Source organism: Mobula hypostoma, chromosome 1 (genome assembly GCF_963921235.1).
Source record: "Mobula hypostoma chromosome 1, sMobHyp1.1, whole genome shotgun sequence".
Classification (NCBI taxonomy): Eukaryota; Metazoa; Chordata; class Chondrichthyes; order Myliobatiformes; family Myliobatidae; genus Mobula; species Mobula hypostoma.
The window spans coordinates 161,466,514-161,493,309 of NC_086097.1; the positions used below are offsets into that span (position 1 = coordinate 161,466,514).

Sequence of the window (26,796 nt, forward strand, 5' to 3'; positions counted from 1 at the left end):
TCCGCCATTTCATCATGGCTGATCCAATTTTCCTTTCAGCCCAACCTCCTGTCTTCTCCCTGTATCCCTTCATGCCCCGACCAATCAAGAATCTATCAAACATAAAAAGAACTGGTCCCAACACAGACCCCTGTGGCACACCACTAGTCACCAGCAGCCAGTCAGAAAAGGCTCCCTTTATTCCCACTGTTTGCGTCCTGCCTATCAACCACTGCTTTATACATCCTAGATTTATTCCTGTAATACCATGAGCTTGTAACTTTTTAAGCAGCCTCATGTGTGGCACGTTGTCAAAGGCCTTCTGAAAATCTAATTGCACATCATCAACCAGTTCTCCTTTGTTGATCCTGCTTGTTATTTCTTCAAAGAATTCCAACAGATTTGTCGAGCAAGATTTTCCCTTGATGAAACCATGCTGACTATGGTCTGTTTTATCATATGCCTCCGTTCCCTGAGACCTTATCCTTAATAATCGACTCCAACATTTTCCCAAACTCTGAGGTCAGACTAATTAGCCTATAGTTTGCAAACATGAGGAAATCTGCAGATGCTGGAATTTCAAGCCTATAGTTTCCATTATTCTGTCTCTCTCCATTCTTAAAGAGTGGGATGACATTTGCAGTTTTCCAGAACCATTCCTGAATCCAGTGATTCTTTAAAGATCATCACTAATGCCTCCACGATCTCTTCAGGTACTTCTTTCAGAACACTGGGATGTACACCATCTGGTTCCGGTGACTTAGCTACCTTCAGACCTTTCAGTTTCCCAAGAACCTTGTCTCTAGTTTTGTAACTTCACATATTTTGACCGCTGACACCTGGAACTTCCACCATACTGCTACTGTCTTCCACAGTGAAGAATAACACAAGATGCTTATTCAATTTGTCTGCCATTTCGTTGTCCCCATTACTACTTCTCCAGCATCGTTTTCCAGTGGTCCAATATCCACTCACCTCTCTTTTACACTTTATATATCTGAAGGAACTTTTGATATCCTCTTTAATATTATTGGCTAGCTTGCTTTTGTATTCCATCTTTACCTTAATGACTTTTTACTTGCCGCCTTTTGGTTTTGAAAAGCTTCCCAATCCTCTACCTTTCCACTTTATTTTTGCTCTATTATATTCCTTCCCTTTGGCTTTCATGTTGGCTTTGACTTCTCTTGTTAGCCATGTCATCTTTCCTTTAGAATACTTCTTCCTCTTTGGGATGTATATATCCCGTGTCTTCTGCATTGCTTCCAGAAATTCCAGCCATTGCTGCTCTGCCATCATCTCTGCCAGCATTCTTTTCCAATCAGTTCTAATCAACTCCTCGTGCCTCTGTAATTCCCTTTACTCCACTGTAAAACTGATGCATCTGACTTTAGCTCCTTCTCAAATTTCAGAATGAATTCAATCATGTTATGATCACTTGCCCTTAAGGGTTCTTTTACCTTAAGCTCTCTAATCAACTCTGATTCCTTCTGTGCAAAAGCTTTACAATTTGTCTTTTATTGTCATTAAGTTGAATTGGGTTGGTCGTGATTTTGATTGAGTTTTTTTGCAATAACTATTTTTGGGTTGATGGGCGGCTTTCATGGTGAACAAGGTAATCAGTGGTATTTGGTTGGGGCAGTATGGAGAAATAAAATGATATCTAGAACATGAAGAAACAAATGGTTAAATGTGTTTAAGTGTATTTGGATATCAGAATGATACAGCACAACAACACATCCTCAGCCTACAAAATCTGTGCTAACCATCTATCACTCATATCTGCACCACCCCCATCATATTCTCCCCATATTCATATTTCTCAAGGGGCAAACTACAGTGGTTAATTCCCAACCCATAAGAGTTTTTGGGATGTGGGAGGAAAATGGGTTATCCAGAGGAAACCCAAGCAATCACAAGTACCTTGCCTCACCTTAGCAAGTACCAATTTATGTTCCTTTGGCAGAAATTCCTGTGATAAACACAGATAGAGAAGTGACATTTTGAAGTAATTAAAAGCCAATTTGTAGGCAAGAATTGAAATTGTACTTTAAAACAAGGTAAGCTTATTTGGATCACTATACATGAAATTGAATGTGAATTTAAAAAAATCTAAAATTGTAATGAAAATATTTCTATCCAAGCAGTCTATTGAATGGTTTGTTTCTACTTAAAGCACTACTTAAGAAGTTTCAACTGTCTTCTCACAGGTCTTCCAGAACAATACTACAGCCTCACCTGGTTTCTAAGCCCAATCCTGGGACTGATCTTCACTCCTCTGATAGGTTCTGCTAGTGACCGCTGCACTTTGAGTTGGGGCCGCCGCCGGCCCTTCATCTTAGCTCTTTGTATTGGAGTCCTCTTCGGAGTTGCCCTCTTCTTAAATGGCTCCCTCCTAGGTAAATAATGGAATATTTTGCAGATATTTTCATTCATGTCTTGTAAGAGCAAGCAGATTATTCTGGATTTGTATGTGTTAGGCCACAATTTAAGCATACTAGTCACCAAGTTACATGAAAGATGTGATTGCACTGCCATGTATGTTTCTCCAAAGAGTAATAACATAATAGAGCTGATTTAAGCCATGTTAAGCATGACTTGCCAACTAAGTCTGGTTCTCCCTTGTACAATTTGATTCTGCATTAAAGAATACAAATATTAGAGTCGGGATTTAGACAATCTGATTGAGAAGCAACAAGAGAAAGACTTGAGGAGTTATGGGCTCTACTTGGATTGCTGCTTAAAAGACAACTAGATTTTGCTACTGATATGAAAATGCATTGGTAGTTTGCATGGGAAGAGTTGTAGCAGATAAATTTTAAATATAAAGTAATATATTCTGTTTCCTGTACCTTCCTGAAAATAAACTGGGGTATAAGAGCACAAACTTGCAAAATTACTGGTTTCAGCGAGGGAAGTAAAAAATGCTAACAGGGCATAAAGTGGATGGTATGGATTTAGTGGGCCAGAGGTTCTGTTTCCGTGCTGGATCTCCATGACTAAAAGGGAAATGAGGAACATATGGTGTCAGAACATCATTATTACAAGTGGTTGAGGCAAATGGTTTGGATACATTACATTCTAAAGCAAGCTAGATGAGTACATGAGAATAAATAAAATGAAGAGATATTGAAGTACTAAAATGAGGTAACTGGAAACGATGTTCCACGTAGCCTGTAAACATCACACATTAGTTGAGTAATTTGCTTCTATGTTTCTATTCTATGCAAATACACAGGCTCTTTTTTTATAATTTGCTCTGATACTAAAAGTACTAAAAAGACCTGTATTTTCAAGTCCTTGTTGGCCTTTTTCAGACTGAGCAGCAAATGGAAAGTCCTTTTTTTAAAAAAAAAAGCTGATACAATAATTTTTCTCTAGGTTTTTATCTAAACAATTTTGCATATTTTCTTGCCTTAATTATTTTAGCTATGATTTCCTTGTTTATTTTTAGTTATTCCTGGTTAGCGCTTTCCACAACCAGTGATCATTACAGTAAATTGATGGCTTCTTCCCATGAAGCCAATTATGTATTCACTTAGCCAGCTCTTTCTAAATCCCATGCAATCTAACATTCCTGACTACCCTTCCATGTGGGACTTTGTCAAAGTCTATATAGACATTGTCCACTGCCTTGCCCTCATCAATCCTTTTGGTTATCTCTTCAAAAAAAAAAGTTAACAATTAAGTCATAATTTCCAACACACCAAGTATTGCTGACAATCCCTTATTAATCCTTGTCTATTCAAATGCTGGTAGATCACATCCCTAAATCCCCACCAGTAAATTACCCATCACTGATGTCAGTTTTCACCAGCCTTTAGTTTCCTGGCTTGTCTTTGCTGTCCTTCAATAATAGTAGAACATTTAGTGACATTCCAGTCTTCTGGAACTTCCCTGGCTGAAGATGATGCAAATATCTGCAAAGCCACCACTATTCTTTCGTAGTTTTCCGCAATGTCTAAGGATGCACTTAGATACCATCTGGCAGCAGAGCAGGTCCCCAGTGAAAGTATCTTTAGGCAGGGGTGCTTCCCCTGTACATTGGGGACCTGGAGTGGAAGGGTGTTGCATCGGGCAGTACCGTGCAACAGATTCTTGAGCAGGTTCACTGACACCTCATCCAGCTGTCCATTATGTGGGCAAGAGGAGTCAGTGTATGGAATGTTAGAGGTTGCAGCCGCTCTTTGAGTTTCTCAGGGTGCTGCTGCTGAGGTTCTGGCTGCACTTTAATCCCGCGCTTCTCTTGTACGGGCACCCAGTTCGGAAGGGGGTGGGGCGTGAGGAGGATCTCCTGGTGGGCTTGGTTCTGGACCTGGCCAAGATGGTCTAGGCGGTGGAAGGTGGAGGGTGCTGCCCGGGCTGGCTGGCTGCCTGCCTACCCCTTTTCCGAGGATATGTTCCTGCCCGGCTGTCCTTGGAGAGGGAGCACGCTATCGCAGCGGGCACATTTGGGGACTTCGGTGAGCAGTGGTTCCCCTCCCCCCCCCCGTAGTATTGACTGTTTTATAGACAGTAATAACCATATTTTAATTTGAGTATACATACTGTCTTGTAAATATTGATTGTCTGTGCCTTTGTGTATATTTGTTGTGTATATATATGTTGTAAACTTTTATAGTTTTGTTTAAACAAAAGGATGCACTTAGAGTTGTAGAGCTACACAGCATGCAACAAGCCCTTCAACTAACTAGTCCATGCCGACCAAACTGCCTCATCTAAACTAGTCCTGTAAGTGCGTGACACATAACCTTCTAAAGCGTTCCTTCCATGTATTTATCCAAATGTCTTTTAAAAAAACTTTATTGTACCTATTTCAAGACTTCTGGCAGCTCATTCCAAATTGATGCCTCTTTCTGTGTTTTTAACTTTAAAAAAAAATGCCCCTCAAGTTCCGATTAAATCTTGTCCCTCTCACCTTAAACCTATGCCCTCTAGTTCCTGACTCCCCAAACCTGGGAAAAGACTTGAGTGCATTCACTTTATCTCTGCCCTTCATGATTTATAAGATCACCTCTCAGTCTCCTACACTGTAAGTAATAAAGTTCTAGCCTGTCCAAACTCTCCTTATAACTCAGTCCCTCAAGTGTGGCCTCACCAGCACATTGTGCTTAGTCAGGCTGTGGAGATTTTTCAGCCTTAATGTGCTTTATGGGTGCTGGTAACTTCTCTTTGGTAATTCACATCCTGACATCATCATTTTCTGTCCACAACTCTCATCCAAATGTTTTGCCGTATTTGTTGCAGTTTTGATTTTTCTCATACTTGTGATTTTTTTTTATTTTTGCACTGTACTACTGCTGCAAAACAGCAAATTTCATGAATTGAGTCAGTGTCAATAAATCTTATTCTGATTCCCGATTTAATCTATGGGTGTCTGAAATAGCTTTGCTAATTTCTCACTCAATGAACTGATTTGAAGAATGCATTCCGACTGCAGTTAATGGTGATTTTTCTGCAACACAAGATTTTGCTGTAGGAAGTGAGTATTCTGGGTATTAAAACAAATGTAATGGGTGTTTTTTTTTCTAACTTGAGGATTTAATATCTCGTGTGTACCCCCACAATCTTTTCAGCTACTTTTTGCAGAACCCTGGGCTGTAGTATATCTGGTACATGTGACTTGCCTACCTTCAAACCTTCCAGCTGCCCAAGTACCTTCTCCTTAGTAATCGTAACTACACTCACTTTTGCTTCCCAACATTTTTGAATGTCTAACATACTGCTAGTGTCTTCCACAGTAAAGACTGATACAAAAATACTTATTCATTTTGTCTGCTATTCCTTTGCCCCACATTACTACCTCCCCAGAGTCATTTTCCAGCAGTCCAATATCTATTTTCATCTCTCTTTGTCTCTTTATATGTCTGAAAAAATGTTTGGTATCCTTTTGTTTGTTTGTTTATTTATTTATTTAGCATGCCTTCATATTTTGTATTTTTCTCTCCTGAGGCTTTTTAGCTGCCTTGTTAGTTTTTAAAAGCTTCCCAGTCTTCACTGATCTTTGCTATCTTATATGCTCTCTCTTTTGCTTTCATGCTGTCTTTGACTTGTTAGCCACAATTGTATCATCTTCCATTTAGAATACGACTTAATCTTGTGGATGTATCTGTCCTGTGCCTTCCAAGTTGCCCCCAGAAACTCCAGCCACTGTTGTTTTGCTGTCATCTCTGCTAGTGCTCCCTTCCTGTCTTTGGCCAGCTCCCCTCTCATCCTCTGTGATTCCCTTCACTGTAGTTCTGATACATCTGATTTTATTTTCTTCCTTTCAAAATTCTATCATAGTATGTTCATTGTCCTCTAAAGGTTTCTTTACGTTAAGCTTCCTAATCAAATCTGGTTCTTTACACAACATCCAAGCCAGAATTCCTTTTTCTCTTAATACCCCACACCCCATTAATTCTGTTTACTTCTAAAAATCCATTACAATACTCATGCCTTCTATCAAACTAGTATTTTTTTAAGTTTCATTCATTCACATGCTTTGGGGATTCCATAAACCTCTTTCACATGAGAAAAAAAATGGTAGGAAGCAATACATAGGAAATGTTTCCTGTTTGTTTTCCTTTCATAAAAAAATATTCCCAAGCAACTGTCAAAGGAGTTTAAATCCACATCCTATATTGTTAGAACACTTTCCGCTTATCAGATTCAAAATTTTAACCCACCTCCTGTTTATGATATTTAGAAGAAAAGATATAAATAAACACCTTTTCACGTGTGTTTTAAAAAATAATAATAATCCAGTACTTTTCCCATGCCACTTTGGCACCAATGTAATGAACAATGTGTGTGCTGATCTGTAAAGAGCATGCTGAGGAGATTCGTTGAGGATATTGATTAGTATAGAATGTTTCATTTATGAGGAATGACGAAATAAAGCTGTGTTTGTTTTCCTTGAAGCAAAGTTAAATAGAAGATATTTTCCCAGTGGCAGAGGTGTCTGAGACTTGAGGACAGTGGTATAAGGTGATGAATACAAGGTTTAGAGGGGATGTGAAGAATTATTTTTATTCAGTGGCTGCAATCTTGATCTAGTGCCTGAGGAGCAGATTGAAGCAGATACTCTTACAGCATTTAGTCAGCATCTGGGCAAATGCTTGAATCACCAAGGCACAGTAGGCTACAGATTACATGCTGGTAAATGGGACTTTTAGTCAGTAAAGGCATGAGGGCTAAAACGCCTTGTTCTGTACAATTCTATGATGTCAGTTTGAATTTTGTATTTGACTATTCATTTTAGTAAGTTGGACTCTTTGATATCTAATGGAAACTTTCACCAGTGATCGCACTTTAAGGTAAAACAAAGATTTGTAACACTGTAGATTAGTTGTCTGTTTAAATACTTCAGTTGACTTTAAACAAATTCTGCTGGTTTTCAAGATTACACTTAAATATTATTAATTGAAAGGTATCCATTGTGTGTGTTTGAAAATGGTGTTATAACTTTAATGCAAGCATTTCTGCCAATGTTTTTATTACAACAAAAAAATCTATTTTTCAGGTCTGGCCATTGGAGACGTTCCTAACCATCAGCCAATTGGCATAGCCCTGACTGTTGTTGGTGTAGTAATACTGGACTTCTGCGCAGATGCAACAGAGGGACCAATCAGAGCTTATTTGTTGGATGTGGCAGACACAGAGGAACAAGATATGGCACTCAATATCCATTCATTTAGTGCAGGTTTGAAATCATCTGTTTTCAGTTAATTAACATCTAATTGCAGGGCACTTCCTTGTGTCTACCCTTTTCATCCTCATTCCCCCCCCAGCTGCCTCCTCCCAAACCCCCTTTGAAAACTGGAGGCTGTGATGGGCAGAGCAGAGTGAGGAGCACTGAACAGATTCTCAAAATCAGAGTCAGCCACTCTTTCCACGCGTGCTTGCTCTGCCATCACAGACAGCTAAAGCTGTGGTTCTGTCCTATTCATGTTTTTGTACATTTACAACTTAAAAATGACTCAGGTTACAAGCAGTTCTACAGAATAGAATTTTGTCCTAACCTGGGGATTATCCATGATTTATATTAAGTAATTTGTGATTGATCCATGTGCTTATAAAGTCTGTGATACAAAATACAAACTTACGACGTGAAAGTATTCCCAGCCTTCTGCTTTTACTGTTGTGTATTCTTTAATTCAATTTATCATCTGATGTAGATTACATGATGTTTTAAACTGGTTTATAACAAGGCCCCATTACCCTTGCTGGGGCATAGGCTGCTGACAGTATCTCACCAGAATCCTCTGTCCTGGACTGGTCTTTCAAGTAGTAGCCAGGTGTGGCCTATTGTGGTCTGTCCTTGCTCTACCAGGGATGAGAGGTTTGGAGCTTCTGTTGGTGTTTCTGTAGCACTGGGTTTTTTACAGGACGGGGTTGCTAGCCCCATTCGCAAACTTCCTCCTTTTGCAGCTGGGCTTGAGACTGTCACAGCAGAGTTAGTTTACAACCAATTAGTTATTTCCAACAATGCAGTCGCAAATATATACAGAGCAAAGTCTCTCCAACAGTCATTCTTAATAATTCATTGTGACGTATACTGTATATTATCCAGGCTAAAATGCCAAAATAGTTTTGAGAGACTTTTTCACCCTGAGGGATCTCAGCTAAATCCACTCTTCTGGTAGTGTAGCACTCCCTCAATGCTACACCAGAACATCATCCTAGATTCAGCTTTTGGAGTAGAACCTAAACCTATAAAGTAAAAGTTAACAAAACTTGCTTTAAAAATTGTGCTATTTATTCTGTTGCATGGAAGAAACACTCACTGTGGCTATTCTAACTGGATTTTTCCTTTATTTTACTAATAATTTTACTTATTAATACTGGTGTGTTGTTTTTTTGTGTTGCTTCATTATTCTCTCAGTGAGGGAATCCAAGCTCTGGTATTTTGATAACCTGTTTATTATCATTAAATATACAGAATATTGAATTTTAAAGTGTTGTGTTAGCAGTCAGTGAAATTACTTGATTTTGTATATACTAGTTCAAACCGACTTCAGAAACCGAAACTGCTGAAAGAACCCGGCAGGTTAGACAGCATCTATAGATGTCAATGTTTTGGATAGAGACCCTACTTCAAAATTGAAGGTGTAAAGAGGAGCCGGCCAGTGTAAAGGGGTGAAGCAGGAGCTGGCAGGCAATAAGTGACCCAGTCGAGGATGGATTGATGGGCAGATTGAGCTAGGTGGGGAAAGGAGGAGTGAAGATTGTGACAGAGGCTGGAAATTGATTAGTGGAGGCAAAGTGGACAAGTGTATTTGCTTTTGGAGTATACTACCATAATCTGCACTAAGTTGCTTTGGCATTTCTGCTTCCAATTTCTCCCTAGGTCTTGGTGGAGCTATTGGCTATATGCTTGGTGGTTTAGATTGGACACAAACCGCTTTGGGCCAGATCTTCAAATCACAACAGCAAGTCCTCTTCTTCTTCGCTGCCATCATCTTTTCTGGGTCTGTTGCTTTGCATCTTTTCAGCATTGAAGAGGAGCAGTATAACCCCCAACAAGACCGTATTGATGAAGAAACAGATGCACGGGCTACGATTAGTGTGAATGATAGTCTCCCACCCCTCCCTCGGCTTGACCTGCCTTATGAAGAAGGACCTTGCACTACTGCAGTCTTCCCTGATGAAACTTGCTCAGTACAAGATGGTAATCTCAACTTCCTGGATGTAAATATTGGACGGAGCCAAAGTGACTCTGTTTTGCACATGCCTGACGCAACTATAGAAATTGAATCAGAGTTATTTTTTTTGAGAGACATTGAACCTTCTGTTTTCCAGGACCATTGTGATAGCCTGCATCAATCTTCAACAAGCTTATCCAAAAGTAACAACCAGGAAATTACATTAAAGCTCAATCACATCTCTGGTTTGCTCAGGGAGCATGAATTTGAAGATGTTTTGAAAGACGATCTTACAACATCCAAAGTGGCAAATGGGCCATCTGATGACTGCACTAATGATCATATTAACCATAATACCTTCAGGATTGGGATGAAACCATCAACAACCAGCAGTTCCATGCGTAGGCGTAGGCATGTATTCTACAGGCAACCATCTCACACCTTTTCGTATTATGGCAAGGTGGGTTCACATCGTTACCGCTTTCGTCGTGCAAATGCCATTGTCCTGATCAAGTCTTCACGCAGCATGAATGACCTTTACGATCTGCAGAAAAAACAAAGGCAGCGTCAGAGACATAGGAACCAGAGTGGTGTGACCAATTCAAGCAGTGATACCGAAAGTGAGGAAGGAGAGTCGGAGACAACTGTTAAGCTTCTGTGGTTATCTATGCTGAAGATGCCAAAAGAGCTGATGAGACTCTGTGTATGTCACCTGGTAACTTGGTTTGCTGTGATTGGAGCTGCTGTATTCTATACAGACTTCATGGGGCAAGTTATCTATAGAGGTAACCCAAAAGTAAGTTTGTAAATTTAGCTCTTTTTCTTTTACAGTATTATTTATATTCTGCTGTGTTTAGTACCAAGCCACAAATCCTGTTTCCATGAAGAATCAGCTTTTGAAAGCACCTCACATTAACTGCTTCTATTTGTAGTCTTCAAATGTACTGTAAGGAGAGTAATTATACTTGGACCACCCTTGATAAAACACCACATTTGTCTAGAATTTTAGCTTCAAGTGTAACAAAATATAGGTTACACTCTTTTCCTTCCATTTTCATGACTGGTGGATACTGTAAATCAAATAAACTTCTGTCAGTTTAAAAATCGTGACACTTGGCATAAAATTCACATTGCTGAAAAACAGTGTATGTTATCAAGGGAAGATTAGGATTAAGAGCTGAGAATCCTAGCAGTCTTGATATTAAAAGAAATTTCCTTTCTTTATGTTATTATTTAATTATAATTGTTATAATTATATAATCATTGAAACTCAGTGATTACAAAATGGAAGGTGGCCTTCAGAGCCATAACACCAATACCAGCTCAAGCAGTAATAAACCTGCAGATTATTTCCATTTAGATGCTTATCCAGTGCTCTTCCTAGTCTACAGTTGAATTCCAGGTACTGTGATTCCTGGCACTGCATTCCGCACTTAAATGTGACATGAACAAATATGTTCTTAATATAAAAATGTTTACAGTCCTAGTGACTGAGGTTTGATCATGATTTCTGGCACTGTCAGTATATGCAGTTTTGTACATTTTAGTTGTGACTGTGGATTTTCTCTGGGTGCTTTGGTTTCCTCCCATACCCCAAGTTGTCTGGTTTGGTATTTATTTAGAGATACAGCTCTGTAACAGACCCTTCTGGCCCAGCAAGCCCATGCCACCTTGTGACCTTCTCACCTGTACGTCTTTGGGATGTAAGTGGAAACTGGAGCACCCGAAGGAAACACACATGGTCACAGGTGTACAAATTCATTACAGGCAGTCATAGTCTCTAGGCCACGATCTTGGAACTAGAATGTAATCGTCGGCATGGACACTGGTGAATAGGCCTGTTTCTGTGCTGCACGTTACTGCAACTCTGACAACAGATGTCTCTAGTCAGAGTGCATAAATTTAAGTAGGGATTAGAAGACTAAGAAGGGTTCTGAGGAAGAATTTTTTTTTAAACCTAGGTGGTGGTTGAAACCTGGAACTCATTGCCACTGGAGTTGGTGAAGGCAGATAGTCACACAACATTCAAGAAGTATTTAGATGAACACATGAAATGCTTTAATATAGAAGGCTCTGCTGTGTAGTGGGATTTGTGCAGTTAGATGTTTGATGACTGTATGAGCCAAAGGGTCTGTTTCCATGATTCAAAAGTTGCTCATCCCTGAAATCCTTTAGATCAATCTCTGCATCTTTTCTATAATGAACAGAACTGGAGACTGAACTATGGTTATTTTGTAAAATTTATTAAACCCAGGATATTATGCTTCTTTAAGCACTTATTCAACCTATCCCTTGGCTTTCAATAAACTTTTCACAGATAACCCAGATCTCTCCTCCTGGGTTGTGCCCTCTATTTGATATTACCTTATCTCATTCACACTATGACATGTTACTATTTCCCCTCAGAGTCCACAATACTTTCAGGTTTTGTCACCTACATATTTGGAAATAGTGCCCTCTATACCAAAGTCTGCATCATTAATCTTTATGTTAATAAAAGTATCAACCTTTAGAGAACTGTCTATAGAAAGCTGCAGCAACAAATGACAAATTGTTGGAGGGCGAGCCTCTGTTGGACTGTGTGTGGAGAGAGAAGACGGCCTACTACTCACACACTTTGCCCACCTAGTTCTTTCTCCCCTCTAGTTCCACCTGCCCTTTATCTTTCTCTAATTTTTTTCCCATGTCACTTATCAAATTCCCTCACTCGTAGCCTTTGTATCACTGCTCATCACTATCCAATCTCTCTACTTTCAACTTCTATTTCCTGTGCTTGGCCCCATCACTTTTCTTTCATTGTCTTCTTTTGTCTATCACCTACCTGCCTCTGTCTGTCAGTTCCACCTCTCCCCTACTTGGATCCTCCTGCCCTATCATTCTTCACCCTTCCTTAATTCACCAATCCTGTCTCACCCATTCCCCTATATATTGGCCATCTTGCTTCCCTATTGTCAGTTTTGATGCATGGTCTCAATCCAAAAGTTTAACAGTTCTTCTGCCCACAGTTGCTGCTTGACGCATTTTCATTCCTCAAGTAGTTTGGAATTTTTGAATAGGAAGATAGCAGGTTATCAAAGTTAGAAGAGACTGAAGATGCTGGAAGATTTTGGTCAGTGTTTGGCATCTGGTTTACAGGCCCTGGTTCCCACACTCCCTTGAAATTCACCTGGTTTGCTGGCAAATTTATAATACTGCATCAAATCTTAAAAACCTATGAAGCATGTTGGAGCATTAATGGAATAACATCCAATAGTTTAGAAAGCCTGTAATTTCAATCGTAACAAAGTCTTGAGAATACTAGATAAATAATCTTATTGTATCTTTCTCTAATATGAAAAATAACTATTCCCTACTACTCCATTTCCTGTAATATTCAATTTTCTGTCCATGCTGCATTTCACCTTATTCCCCATGATTTTCAGACTTCAACAACCTAGGGTACAGAGCAGCTGTCTAATCAATTTACACACCTAAAGTGCAAATAACCTTCCTAATATTTTCATCATTTGTTAGGTCTTTGTTTAAGCTTTTGGCTGGCCTCTGTTTCCTGTGTTCCTGTCATTGCTTGCTTGCAATTCATATCTCATCATGCTGGTTTCTTCCTTGTGGTCTCTGTGTATTTTCAACTAGTTAATTGGATATCCTTTTTGTTTATTTTGTTAAGGCATCTTATTTTAATTCAGTTAGATTTGTTAATGGACATGGTACAGAAAGCTACTTGCTTTTTATACGTGGAAATTTAAGCAATGTTTAGAAATAAAATACTATTCTGTATTTAGATTGTATTTAAGGTTCTTGAGGCCAAAGTTCAGATTTCATAGATTCCCAGGCTGAAGTGGTATGGTTGTGCCTTCACTTGCATCACATTAAATTTGTTTTTGTAACTGGTGACTAATCTTTCACCTTCTGCCACCCTAAATTTTGTTGCATAAAGAAAGTCAGAGCATGGAGTTGTCTTGACTTGAAAAAACAGGATGAAATGCAAATGTGTGATGTGACCTTTTACTTTTAACAATATTCATATTTTTGTAACATCAACTAAATCAACTATAAAACAATTAATGGACATACTTTTTGCTGTGAATGTAGATGATATAGTGTTTTTTTCATTCTATCCCAAAACAGCTTTGAACTGTTTTCCTAAAAAAGCAAAATTAATGTAACAACATGTTTTCATATCCTATCGTATTTGCCTTACTGCATCTTTACCTTTGTTGGAACAAACCTAATACTTATATTTCCTACATCTGAAATGAATTGCCTGGAATCACCTAATAGTCATAATTTTCAACATTTTGTTAAACACGTTCCCTTCTGACCCCTTCTGTTTGGCCAGTTTCCTCCTATCTGACAAGCAAAACAAAGAGCTTGTATGCTAATTATTAAAATGCAGTGCTATCTTGTTGAGCATTTCTCACTTGCAGATTGACTTCTTCTATATCACTTAACATGCAGTGAATTAAGACTTGTATATAGCTTAGCATGCGGTGTATTCTTAAAGGTTATAGCTGAAAACCTGGATGAGAACTGCAAAGGGGAAAAAATTCCTTTTCTCCCCGCCCCCCCCCCCAACTCCACCTTCTTCCTCACTCTGGCCTCTTAAATTTTCCCACCTAATTTCAGTTTCAGGCATAAACCCAGCATTCCGTATCTTTTCTTCCATTCCTACCTAACCCTCATCCATAAACCACACCCAACCCCTCCGCCACTCTTCACATTAAAAGGGAATACAATGAATTATTAGTTGTGTTGATAGTGATTCCAATTATTTGTTTTTCCAGGGTCTTTCCAATTCTACTGAGCTTTGGAACTATAACACCGGTGTGCAGATGGGATGCTGGGGACTTGTTATTTATGCTATTACTGCTGCAATCTGTTCAGGTTAGTAGTAAAGATAATTGTGCTCAAATGGGAATAAATATTTCTACACAACATACAGTAAGTCTTGTATTAAAGTCTGGATCTCCTGCCCATCTCAGTTTTGTGATTATGTAGGAAAGTTCTGTTTCTAAAGTAAATTTCCAAAATATAACTTAAAAACAAAATCAAAAACAAATGAATAAGAAGAGTATGCTAACACAACTTTTAGTATTTGGCTTTGCAATATTTTTCAGCTTTGAAGCAAGGTATTGATCTGCAGCTGTAAAGCCACAGGCAGTAATGTACAGATTATGGAGAGTGATTTGTTGAAAACATTTTAGTATAAAGCATAAGTCAAGTATTTACATAATTTGACAGAGGACTCTCCTCCTGTTTATTTAATGCTACATTTCAGAGCCATACAAAATGTATGTTGTTAAAAAGGATGTTTTAATATGTTAAAACTGGTTTGGCATGAGGCAAAGCCAAATACTAAAACTGTGTTAGCATACTCCTATTCATTTGTTTTTGATTTTGTTTTTAGTCAGATTTTTCTCCATTTTTATAAGTGAGTTAGATGCAGAATGAGAAAATCAGGGCTAAATGGATGAGTACTTCTCATGCCTATAATCTCTTGTAATTTATTTAAAGTGTCCTTGGTGGAGAATCGCGTACTCTTCCAATTAAGTGTATTGGATAAAATAAAACTCCCAGTAACCTGCTATGCCATTGTTGGGAATCAACAATTGTATCATTTTTAATGTATGTATTTCTAAATGACAATGAACGAGGACTGAGTGTCCTCGGAATCTAATCCTGACGCTTTAGCACTTGGTTGCTGTTTCCCATGTTTAGATAGGCTCTCAGGTCCCTGTTCCATGCTCCAGTTTAAACTCATCTGGTTCACTGAAAGATTTGTATTATATGCTGTATAAATTCTACAAAAATGAGAGTGTTTTGGTGCATTAATAGGACTAGAGTCAGATAAGCTGGTAAATCAAAGTCTAAGGGCTGCTGGATTATCAGAGTTTTACTGTATGTTGGACAATAAAGCTTGGGGTGTTTAAAGTAAATTGTATTTAAGCAAATTTGCTTTCTCAAAATTTATAAATTTAGTTTTGGTATTATAATTGAAACACTGTTGCCAATGATGCAGTGATGCTCAGTAATATTGCTTCAGTGTTCATTCATAATAAGTTGCATAAATATTAATATAATGGACACAATTCACAACTATTAGTTGAATGTGAAGATGTCTTTGAAGCTTGATAATGCACTCAGGAAGATGTGTGTAGTAATCGGAAGCACACAAAGTGGGCGTGTTCATACTGTGTACAAATTCCCTTTCTTCCAGTTTGCTACTTATAGTTTGTAATACTGGCCTAAGTATTGTCAAAATTCTGGGGCTAAAATTTGTGGGGAAAGTAAATGATGTAGTTACTTTTCGGTAATGCCAGCTCTTTGAGCAAATATATTGTGCGTGGATTTTACTGTTGCAATATTGTCTCATTATAGGAACCAAAGTAGTAATTCTAAACTTCTATTTTTTTACCTTTTCCTGGCAGCTATTTTACAGAAGTACCTGGATACCTACGATTTGAGCATTAAAGTTATCTACATATTAGGAACACTTGGATTTTCAATTGGTACTGCAGTAATGGCTATTTTCCCAAATGTTTATGTATCAATGATAATGATCAGTACAATGGGAATAGTATCTCTGAGTATCTCGTACTGCCCTTACGCTCTTCTTGGACAATACCATGAAATGAAAACGGTAAGCAGCTTTTCCTTTTGCTGTTGCTATTTTAAAATTGTAGTGCTTGGCCAAAATTGTTACTAAAATGACACCAGACAAAAGATGAAATACAAAAAATTATTTCCAAGGAGAAAAATAGTCCCATGTACTAGTTGTGTGAATTACATATTTCAGTCAGAGGCACAAGAGTGCAGGTGATGAAATCTAGAGCAACAATCAATCTGCTGAAGGCATTCAGCATGTTGAACAGCATCAATAGAGAGAAAGGCGTTATCCACATTTTGGTCAAAACTTTGACGATTTCTTTCCGTCCACTGATACTACTCGACCAGCTGAGTTTCTGCAGCAGCTTAGCAAATCGTTGTGTGTATCCCAAATGACTGTGCTGTGTGTAATGGACTGTAGTTATCCATTGAAGTGTACCAACGCAAATTCGGATTAGAATTGTTAAAGTTAGAATTCAAATGAACCACTTAAGGTAAACCGGTCATTGTGTCATCATTTGTAAATGTGTAATATTCCACTAATCTAGAATTCAGAGATTTGAGTTACCATTTAACCTTGTCAGATATCAAGATTTAGTTAATCTCCTGCAATAAACAAACTGTTGGAGGAACTAAGCAGGTCAAGCAGCATCTGTGGAGGCAAAGGGATTTTGTGCCTGATATTAAGGAGCAGGCAATCAGTGACCACCACAGTTTGGGGTAGGGGGGTACAACTTCCCTGCATTCCTTTAAAACAGCCCATGTCACAACTTTCAGTAATGTGAAAACTGCATCATGTGTGCGTGCATCAAGAAACTTAAAAAGACGTTGATTTCTTTAGCTTTTTTCACATCAATTCCATTGGAGCAAATGTTATTTTGTAAATCAATTTTCTGGGTAGTGATTTGTGCATTCTGTGAGGGCAAATTCATGTAACCATGGTTGTAACACATGCCACCTGTAAATTTATACAAAGTAATCAAATGTTTTGTTTTTACAGTATAGAAATCACAGTCCTGGAAACTCCAAGAGGGGCTTTGGAATAGACTGTGCAATCCTCTCCTGTCAAGTTTATATTTCCCAGATACTGGCAGCATCAGCACTGGGTAGTGTGGTGAAAGCAGTTGGTTCAGTTCGAGTCATCCCTGTTGTGGCATCCATTGGTTCATTCCTTGGCTTTCTATCTGCCTCATTTCTCGTGATATATCCTGGAAGTCAAGAAGACCCAGTAGAGGAAGGAAATAAAGAAACTTTAATGGCATCTTCAGTAAACAGTGGGAGAAGTACAGAGAAGCCGATTGTTTTGAAGTTGACTAGTAAAGGCACCATCTCTGAAGTGGAGATTGAATCGTCTGTTTAATAAAACATTCCAGAAAATGCATGATCAAAAACACACAATAAATTTCCTGTCTTTCATTCTTTTCTGTAGTCTTAACCCACTTTGTGGAAAAGAAAATTTAAAAACAACCATAATAGGTTCTGGTAAATGGCAAAATGGCAGTCTGGGAGTGTACTTGGTGAACAAAATTGTTTCATGAGTATTTATTTTTATTTACATTTCAGGACATACATGATAATTTGTTTTTGTTTACCTTTGGATATAGTGAGGCATCAAGTAAATCGATTGATGGTGGTTACATGTCAATCTAAGCATAGCATTTTGTAGCAAGTGAAACATCTATTTTGCAGTTGGTACTGCTTTCCTTAAGTCCTTAATTACACTGTTGCTGATTCTCCCTTTGTGAAATTTTGACTGCAACCATTATAAACAGAGCATTAAAAAGTAATAGAATCGTTTGACTATCCTTTCTAGAAGTGGAGAGGTTTAATCAACAGTAATCTAAACAATCTAATTATTTGTCCGGGGAAGTAAAATCTTTCAGTGGTCTTTCCTGTTAGCCCATTAGGTTAAATAAGTACACTTATTTATCCAATAAAGAAGAAACATACTGCTGATATTTTCACTTTGGACAGCACATCACAGCTCCCAACTTTTTCCTGACAAATGTCTTGTGGCAAGCCCTACACACACTTGACCAATATGCTTGAATAAGATGGAATTTAATATAATAAGCCCTAGTTAAATCACTGAGAATTGTCTGAGATATTTTTGTAAGAAATTTAAAATATAGGCTTATAAAGACCACATGTTGCCTATGATATGTTTGTTTCCAATAGCAGATGTCCAGATTTGCTGTACTATTTTTGATAACAGATTTACATTTTTGCAACAACAACTGCAAGGCATTCCTTTCCTTCCCTGGGTATCTCAATAAAAGAACAAACATTTAATAATAATGTTGCAAATCAGTACAATTAATTTAGTCCACAAAGACCAAGCTAAGAACTTGCCTTGAATGCAGATGACTTATAATTATTGCATGGCCTTGATGCCTATAGGTCTTCCTTTATGCTGCCCTTTAAGTGTGTTGGTATGTGCTCAAATTACATATTTTTGGTCCTTTGTCTGAAACTGTTTTCACGGCTGCTTTATGATCAAAGATACATTTCTACAAGGTTGAGTGACCTGGAGTTTCTTTCCTGTCTTGGCCTGTTGCACAGCTTCAACTCTCCCTCTTGAGTTTGAGGTTGGTTACGTTTATGACTTCATACATGAAACACTGGTCACTCCAGCAGTAGAGTATTAGAAGTAACAGCTTAGTAAACCTACTATGGAGAAATTTATTTAATATATGAAATAAAAGCATAGGAAAACTAATTGGAGCAGTGCTTTGACAAGTATTACATGCTAGCCTTTTGAAAACTGAACATGGCCTGATGGTTACAATTTCTTGTAGGTGGCTGAAGGTTACCTGTCCTCTCAGGAAAAGACTGCAAAAATGTGGCATAAAATCATGTATTTTTGTTGTGCAGAAACTCAATGCTGGACTGAAAGTGAATTGCTCAGCACAGCCTTGATACTTCCAGAATTAGCCTTAGCTTGATTTTTAGGTTTAGGAATATAATTCAGAATGATTTTCACTGTGATGAGGCTGTAGTAAAGACTGAGACTGACACTAACCACTGAATTCTGTTTTATTGTGTGCAGATGAATCACACATTGCAATAATTCATCAACCCACCTTAATTGTGAAATCAACATCTCAAGGCATGCAGAAACATAATGGCATTATGTGTAAAATCTGTTGTGCGTTACAATGAATCCACTATTGCTTTGTGATGGGTAGACTCAGTGCAAGGAGTGTATTTGGAAGAAAAGTACAAGTTTACCAAAGCAAATAGACACAGTAAATGGCAGTAGAATCCAAGTTTAATGCACTGGTTCTACACTGACAAGATGTTGACTACTAAAGCAAAACTTTATGAATGTACTATGCGTGGTTCTTTGAATGCTAAGGCAATCCAGCGGAAAATTGCACACTGTTCTTCATCAATTTAGAAATGTTTGTCATATTTATTTCGCTATTATATTGAGTGTTTTGTTTTGTATTAAAATACCACCAAGCTTACCATACCTGTTCTGGAAAAAAATGTCAGTTTGTATTTGGTGCATTTTCTATTTTATACATTTTGGCAATTACCTTTTAAAGTGGGGGAGAAAAAAGATAATGTGCTGGGCCCTTGATTTTCTGAGTAGCTGCTTTCAATATTATTGCTAACTCCTGCCCAGCATAAGTGAAGCAACGTAACTGTTTAAAAGTGCTTATAATATACTTTGAGGTGAAGATAATGAATCAATAATACATTTAAAATATACTCTGCAATTTGTAATAACATCAGTTTTATGGCAAGTGGGGAAAATCTGTTAAAGTGCACGTTCAAATTTACTTGTATTAATATTGACCAGGTCAGAATATCTTAATATGTTTGAGTGGCCTGACTTCATTTAATAAGGGATGTGCCCGATCACACTGTCTGTACTAAAAAGTGTCCAGCTGTGATGATGATCAACAGATAACTTATTTTGTGTGAACAGGTCCAGCATTCAAGATCTACAAGAAAAATGCATTTTAGCGTGTCTGTTGCTTGCCAGTTTTCTGTTCTTAAAGTGCAGCAAAGATTGTGCATTTATCCCATCAACAATATTGAACTTGCACCTGACCAAAAGTAACTGTTCTCAAATTTGCACAGCATGCACATTTCTTTTCTGTATTTTTCTAAAGGACTACCAACATTGTTTCAGATCCACAGTTTTAGGAGGCCAGTGTCACTTCGTAATTGTTGAACTACACTTGGATGAAATGGAGGTCTAAAAACATTGGTACCTCCAAAATGTGTCATTTGCTCTAGCAAGACATTTCATTTTAAGTATGGTTCCATGTGAACTGGCTAAAAGACGACTGCTTTTGTAATCAACTTATTAAGTTGGGTCACTAGTAGCTCTTGCTGAGTGGAAATATTAAATGTGTTAAACACATGCTTTAGTTTTAAAGGGTAAAAGCAAAGAATATTTAAGAATGATACAAGTGACTTAATGGCATAAACTTTATATTTTCAAGCTTTGTGTTAAGAAACAATGAGTCATTGCATGAAACGGTGACTGACTGTTGAGCACTTTCCATTTTAACTGTATGCTTGATTTTAAAAGAAAATTACAAAAGATTCTATTCTTCCATATAGTGTTTCAATATATTTCATGAAAAATAAATTGAAGTGAAATTTATTTTTGTGTCCACTTCTGTTGTCAACTACCTTTAGCTGCTGCTGGTATATTCAATGTTCATGATTGTTGTAGATTTCCTCCTTAGTTACCTATCAATTAGTTCTTGATAATACTTTAACGTATCTGTGGAAATGGTGCTGCTGAACTGGGTCCAGAAATCTAAGCTAATAACCAAAAACACGTGTGAAACTTCCACAATGGCAGCTGTCAAATTTAAAATTAGTTTATTGTTTTTGTCAAATTCCTATTCAACTTAACGTATCTGCTCCTGTAACCTTGTCTGGCCACAGGTGGCTCCAGATTCACCATACAGTAACTTCAGTGGAATTCATTTTACTCAGATGGTATTCAATGCCACAGACAGCTGTGGAGGCAAAGTTATTAGGTATATTTGAAGCAGAGGTTGATAGGTTCCTGATGAGTAATGGTGTTAGAAGTTAGGGGGAGAAGGCAGAAGAATGTTATTGAGAGGTTTTTTAAAAAAAAGCGTATATGGCTGAGTAGATTTGATAAATGGAATGGCCTAATTCTACTCCTATCTATGGTCTAAATTACTGAACTTTGGTAGGTTTTAAACAAGCTTAATATTTTCTATTTTCATCACTAGTTACTACATGTCTTTGCTTTCTGGCAAATGCTTAATGAACGTTGTGGAAGTCATTGCTATTTTTCTGGGGTAAGAGAAAGGGGAAATGTCACATTAATCTTTTTAAGGCTACTGAAAGAGCCTTGTCTACAACTGGTGGCTATATAGCCCATCTCAGGATCATCTGAAAGCAGCCACCTGATGACTGATTCTTTAAGCACTATATATTGTAAAGAATTAGGGAACTGACAAAATTTACAGTGAATATATTTTTTTAATGATGCTGCTGTGTAAGTCTACCTGATGAGTGGTTCTTTAAGTACTATATATTGTAAAGAATTAGGGAACTGACGCTGCTGTGTAAGTCTACCCGATGTGCAAATGTGTAGAATAGGATGACCTGTGTTTTGATTAAAATGAAGATATAACACTGCAGATGCTGGAACCTAGAGCAAAAAAAAAGTTGCTGGTATGGTCTGCGGCTGTGGAGGAAAATAAGCAGTGGATATTTCAGGTCAAGGCCCTTCGCTGGCCTGAAAGGATGAAGAAAAGATGGTCAATATATAAAGGTGAGGGGAAGGGATGGGACAAAAGACAGCCAGAATGTGGAGATGAGCAGAGGGAAGAGTAGGACAAGGGACAAGGGATAGAGGCTGGGTGGTGATGAATGGAGGCAACAGGGAATCGGATAAGGATTTCCTAGATAAAGGAACATCCCAAATGTCCTGGAGTGGAAGATATCCTTTAGAGAACAAGCACTGCAAAGATAGAGAAAATGAAAGAAATGAATGGTGTCCTTAAAGGAGATGCTGGGAGTTGGGTTTGCAATAATTCTTTTTTGATAGGTGTCAGTGCTAATTAAGGTTTTTAAAATTATCCATGGGTCTGGTGAACATTGAAGTGCTTCTAAAGTCTCCAACTCCTTCGTGGCAAAGGGACAAAACTGGTCTTAAAATCTAATCAATCAAATTCTTGCAAAAGAACATTATAGTGCACTTCCTTGCATCCATATGGATTCCTGCAATATTATTTAGGTTCCCATGTTAAAGAAAATTGGAGCTCTCTGCAGTATCCTTGTTAACATTTACCTCTCCAAACAACCTGCTTCACTATAATATTGAAAATTAGCTGCAGTATTTCCTAACTTCATGTACAAAATAAATTTTGAAGAACCATGGTTGTGAAAGGGTTCAAAGTACTTTCAAGTAGTTTGCAGTCATTCATCAGACAGAAGAAAAGATTTTGGAAGAAGGGACAAACTACAGTATATTGCATTGCTGGAAAGAGCCACACAGTCTCAGTGAATTCTACTGAAATGTGGGGGTGGAAGAGATAAACTATCAATAAAATTCATCAGAAACTATTATTCTTGTTTGATAAGTTAGTATCAGGACCACAATGGTAATTGCATAGCAGAAATAAAACAATTGCATAACTAGAAATAACATGGTGGATGATGTGCTAGGTGGTGGGGGCCATTTGAGACCAATAGTCGATCAGAATCCTTTTAGTAACTGGTCTTCAAGTTCTAAACTGCGGGAAGGCAAATTTCATCACTGAATCAAGGCTGAAAGAAAATTATAGCTGGAAATTTAACGTCCAAACATGCACATTCTGTTGAAAGCACGGGCAGAAGCTGGTTGCTGTTGGTAAAAAATGAAATGAACTCATTAGTAAAAGCTGACATAGGGCCATAAGGTGTTGAATCATTGTGGATAGAGCTAAGGAACTGCAAGGGTAAAAAGACCTTGATGGAAGTTGTAAAGACACCCCTGAACAGTAGTAAGGATGTGGTCTACGAATTACAATGTGAGATATAAAATGCATTTCAAAAGGGCAATGTTACAAGTCATACGGGATTTCAATATGCAGATAGATTCCAGGAAGGGCAATTCCTAGAGTGGGTATAAGATGGATTTTTAGAGCAGCTCATGGTTGAGCCCACGAGGGGACCAGCTATTCTGGAATGGGTGTTGTGCACTGAACCACAATTGATTAGAGAGCTTAAGATAAAAGAACCCTCAGGGATGTGATCATAATATGATCAAATTCACCTTGAAATTTAAGAAGGAGAAGCTAAAGTCAGTATTACAGTGGAGTAAAGGGAATTACAGATACTTAAGAGAAGATTTTAAACTCAAACAACAGGAATTCTGCAGATGCTGGAAATTCAAGCAACATACATCAAAGTTGCAGGTGAACGCAGCAGGCCAAGCAGCATCTATAGGAAGAGGCGCAGTCGACGTTTCAGGCCGAGACCCTTCGTCAGGACTAACTGAAGGAAGAGTGAGTAAGGGATTTGAAAGCTGGAGGGGGAGGGGGAGATGCAAAATGATAGGAGAAGACAGGAGGGGGAGGGATAGAGCCGAGAGCTGGACAGGTGATAGGCAAAAGGGGATACGAGAGGATCATGGGACAGGAGGCCTAGGGAGAAAGATGGGGGGGGGTGACCCAGAGGATGGGCAAGAGGTATATTTAGAGGGACAGGGAGAAAAAGGAGAGTGAGAGAAAGAATGTGTGCATAAAAATGAGTAACAGCTGGGGTACGAGGGGGAGGTGGGGCCTAGCGGAAGTTAGAGAAGTCAATGTTCATGCCATCAGGTTGGAGGCTACCCAGACGGAATATAAGGTGTTGTTCCTCCAACCTGAGTGTGGCTTCATCTTTACAGTAGAGGAGGCCGTGGATAGACATGTCAGAATGGGAATGGGATGTGGAATTAAAATGTGTGGCCACTGGGAGATCCTGCTTTCTCTGGCGGACAGAGCGTAGATGTTCAGCAAAGCGGTCTCCCAGTCTGCGTCGGGTCTCACCAATATATAAAAGGCCACATCGGGAGCACCGGACGCAGTATATCACCCCAGTCGACTCACAGGTGAAGTGATGCCTCACCTGGAAGGACTGTTTGGGGCCCTGAATGGTGGTAAGGGAGGAAGTGTAAGGGCATGTGTAGCACTTGTTCCGCTTACACGGATAAGTGCCAGGAGGGAGATCAGTGGGGAGGGATGGGGGGGACGAATGGACAAGGGAGTTGTGTAGGGAGCGATCCCTGCGGAATGCAGAGAGAGGGGGGAGGGAAAGATGTGCTTAGTGGTGGGATCCCGTTGGAGGTGGCGGAAGTTACGGAGAATAATATGTTGGACCCGGAGGCTGGTGGGGTGGTAGGTGAGGACCAGGGAACGCTATTCCTAGTGGGGTGGTGGGAGGATGGAGTGAGAGCAGATGTACGTGAAATGGGGGAGATGCGTTTAAGAGCAGAGTTGATAGTGGTCCACTATCAACTCTGCTCTTAAACGCATCTCCTCCATTTCACGTACATCTGCTCTCACTCCATCCTCCCACCACCCCACTAGGAATAGGGTTCCCCTGGTCCTCACCTACCACCCCACCAGCCTCCGGGTCCAACATATTATTCTCCGTAACTTCCGCCACCTCCAACGGGATCCCACCACTAAGCACATCTTTCCCTCCCCCCTCTCTCTGCATTCCGCAGGGATCGCTCCCTACACAACTCCCTTGTCCATTCGTCCCCCCCATCCCTCCCCACTGATCTCCCTCCTGGCACTTATCCGTGTAAGCGGAACAAGTGCTACACATGCCCTTACACTTCCTCCCTTACCACCATTCAGGGCCCCAAACAGTCCTTCCAGGTGAGGCATCACTTCACCTGTGAGTCGACTGGGGTGATATACTGCGTCCGGTGCTCCCGATGTGGCCTTTTATATATTGGTGAGACCCGACGCAGACTGGGAGACCGCTTTGCTGAACATCTACGCTCTGTCCGCCAGAGAAAGCAGGATCTCCCAGTGGCCACACATTTTAATTCCACATCCCATTCCCATTCTGACATGTCTATCCACGGCCTCCTCTACTGTAAAGATGAAGCCACACTCAGGTTGGAGGAACAACACCTTATATTCCGTCTGGGTAGCCTCCAACCTGATGGCATGAACATTGACTTCTCTAACTTCCGCTAGGCCCCACCTCCCCCTCGTACCCCAGCTGTTACTCATTTTTATGCATACATTCTTTCTCTCACTCTCCTTTTTCTCCCTGTCCCTCTAAATATACCTCTTGCCCATCCTCTGGGTCACCCCCCCCCCGTCTTTCTCCCTAGGCCTCCTGTCCCATGATCCTCTCGTATCCCCTTTTGCCTATCACCTGTCCAGCTCTCGGCTCTATCCCTCCCCCTCCTGTCTTCTCCTATCATTTTGCATCTCCCCCTCCCCCTCCAGCTTTCAAATCCCTTACTCACTCTTCCTTCAGTTAGTCCTGACGAAGGGTCTCGGCCTGAAACGTCGACTGCGCCTCTTCCTATAGATGCTGCTTGGCCTGCTGCGTTCACCAGCAACTTTGATGTATGTTACTTAAGAGAAGAGTTGGCCAAAATTGATTGGAAAAGAACAGGGATGACACAGAGCAGCAATGGCTTCTAAATGGAGGGAAAATGCCAATAATGGAAGCGCAATGGGACTTCGGAGCCCTTGTGCAGGGCTCCCTAAAGGTTAATTTACAGGTCAAGTCTGTGGTGAGGAAGGCAAATGCAATGTTAGCATTCATTTGAAGAGGACCAGAATATAAAAACGAAGATGTAACGTTGAGACTTTATAAAGCAGTGGTGAGGCCCTACTTGGAGTATTGTGAGCAGTTTTAGGACCCTTATCTTAGAAAGGATATGCTAAAACTGGTAAGGGTTCAAAGGAGGTTCACGAAAATGATTCCAGGAGTAAACAGTTCGTCATATGAAGAGTGTTCCATGGCTCCGGGCCTGTATTCACTGGAATTCAGAAGAATGAGGGGTGACCTCATTGAAACGAATTGAATGGTGAAAGGCCTTGATAGAGTGGACGTGGAGACGATGTTTCCTAAGGTAGGGGAATCTAAGACCAGAGGATGCAGCCTCAGAATAGAGATGAGGAAAAGTTTCTTTAGCCAGAGAGTAGTGAACCTGCAGAATTCTTTACCACAGGCAGGTGTAGAGGCCAAGTCTTTATGCCTATTTAAGGCAGAGGTTGATAGATCCTTGATTGGTCAGGACATGAAGGGACAGGAGAAGAAGACAGGAGATTAGGGCTAAGAGGAAAATTGAATAGCCATAATAAAATAGCAGAGCAGACTCAATGGGCCAAATGGCCTAATTCTGCTCCTATATCTTATGGTCTTGCAGTTCCTTGTGCAAGTGACATTCCTCACTTGCAAATCTCAGTCAGTTTGGATTGGCAACAACATCTGAACTCTCGGATATCTCCTCCACAATCTCCATCAGCACAGATGCACCACTAGGGTGTAGCCCCTGCTCTACCCACTTTACTTTTATAATTGTGTGGCTAAGCACAGCTCTAAAGCCATACTCAAGTTTGCTAATGACACCACTGTTGCTGGT

The 26,796-nt window shown here is 39.4% G+C and overlaps 1 protein-coding gene across 3 annotated transcripts in view; it reads left to right on the forward strand.

Annotated features, from left to right (window-relative positions):
• Positions 1–20,795, forward strand: part of LOC134351809 (solute carrier family 45 member 4-like) — a 76,006-nt gene extending 55,211 nt beyond the window's left edge. For all 3 annotated transcript variants that reach the window (XM_063058531.1, XM_063058515.1, XM_063058524.1), the window contains 6 exons: positions 2,187–2,375; positions 7,481–7,660; positions 9,308–10,398; positions 14,384–14,483; positions 16,028–16,239; positions 17,206–20,795. In XM_063058531.1, the coding sequence (XP_062914601.1) occupies positions 2,187–2,375; positions 7,481–7,660; positions 9,308–10,398; positions 14,384–14,483; positions 16,028–16,239; positions 17,206–17,565 (2,132 nt within the window). In that variant the 3' untranslated portion in view covers positions 17,566–20,795. The remainder of the gene's footprint in view (positions 1–2,186; positions 2,376–7,480; positions 7,661–9,307; positions 10,399–14,383; positions 14,484–16,027; positions 16,240–17,205) is intronic.
• The last annotated feature ends 6,001 nt before the right edge of the window (positions 20,796–26,796 follow it).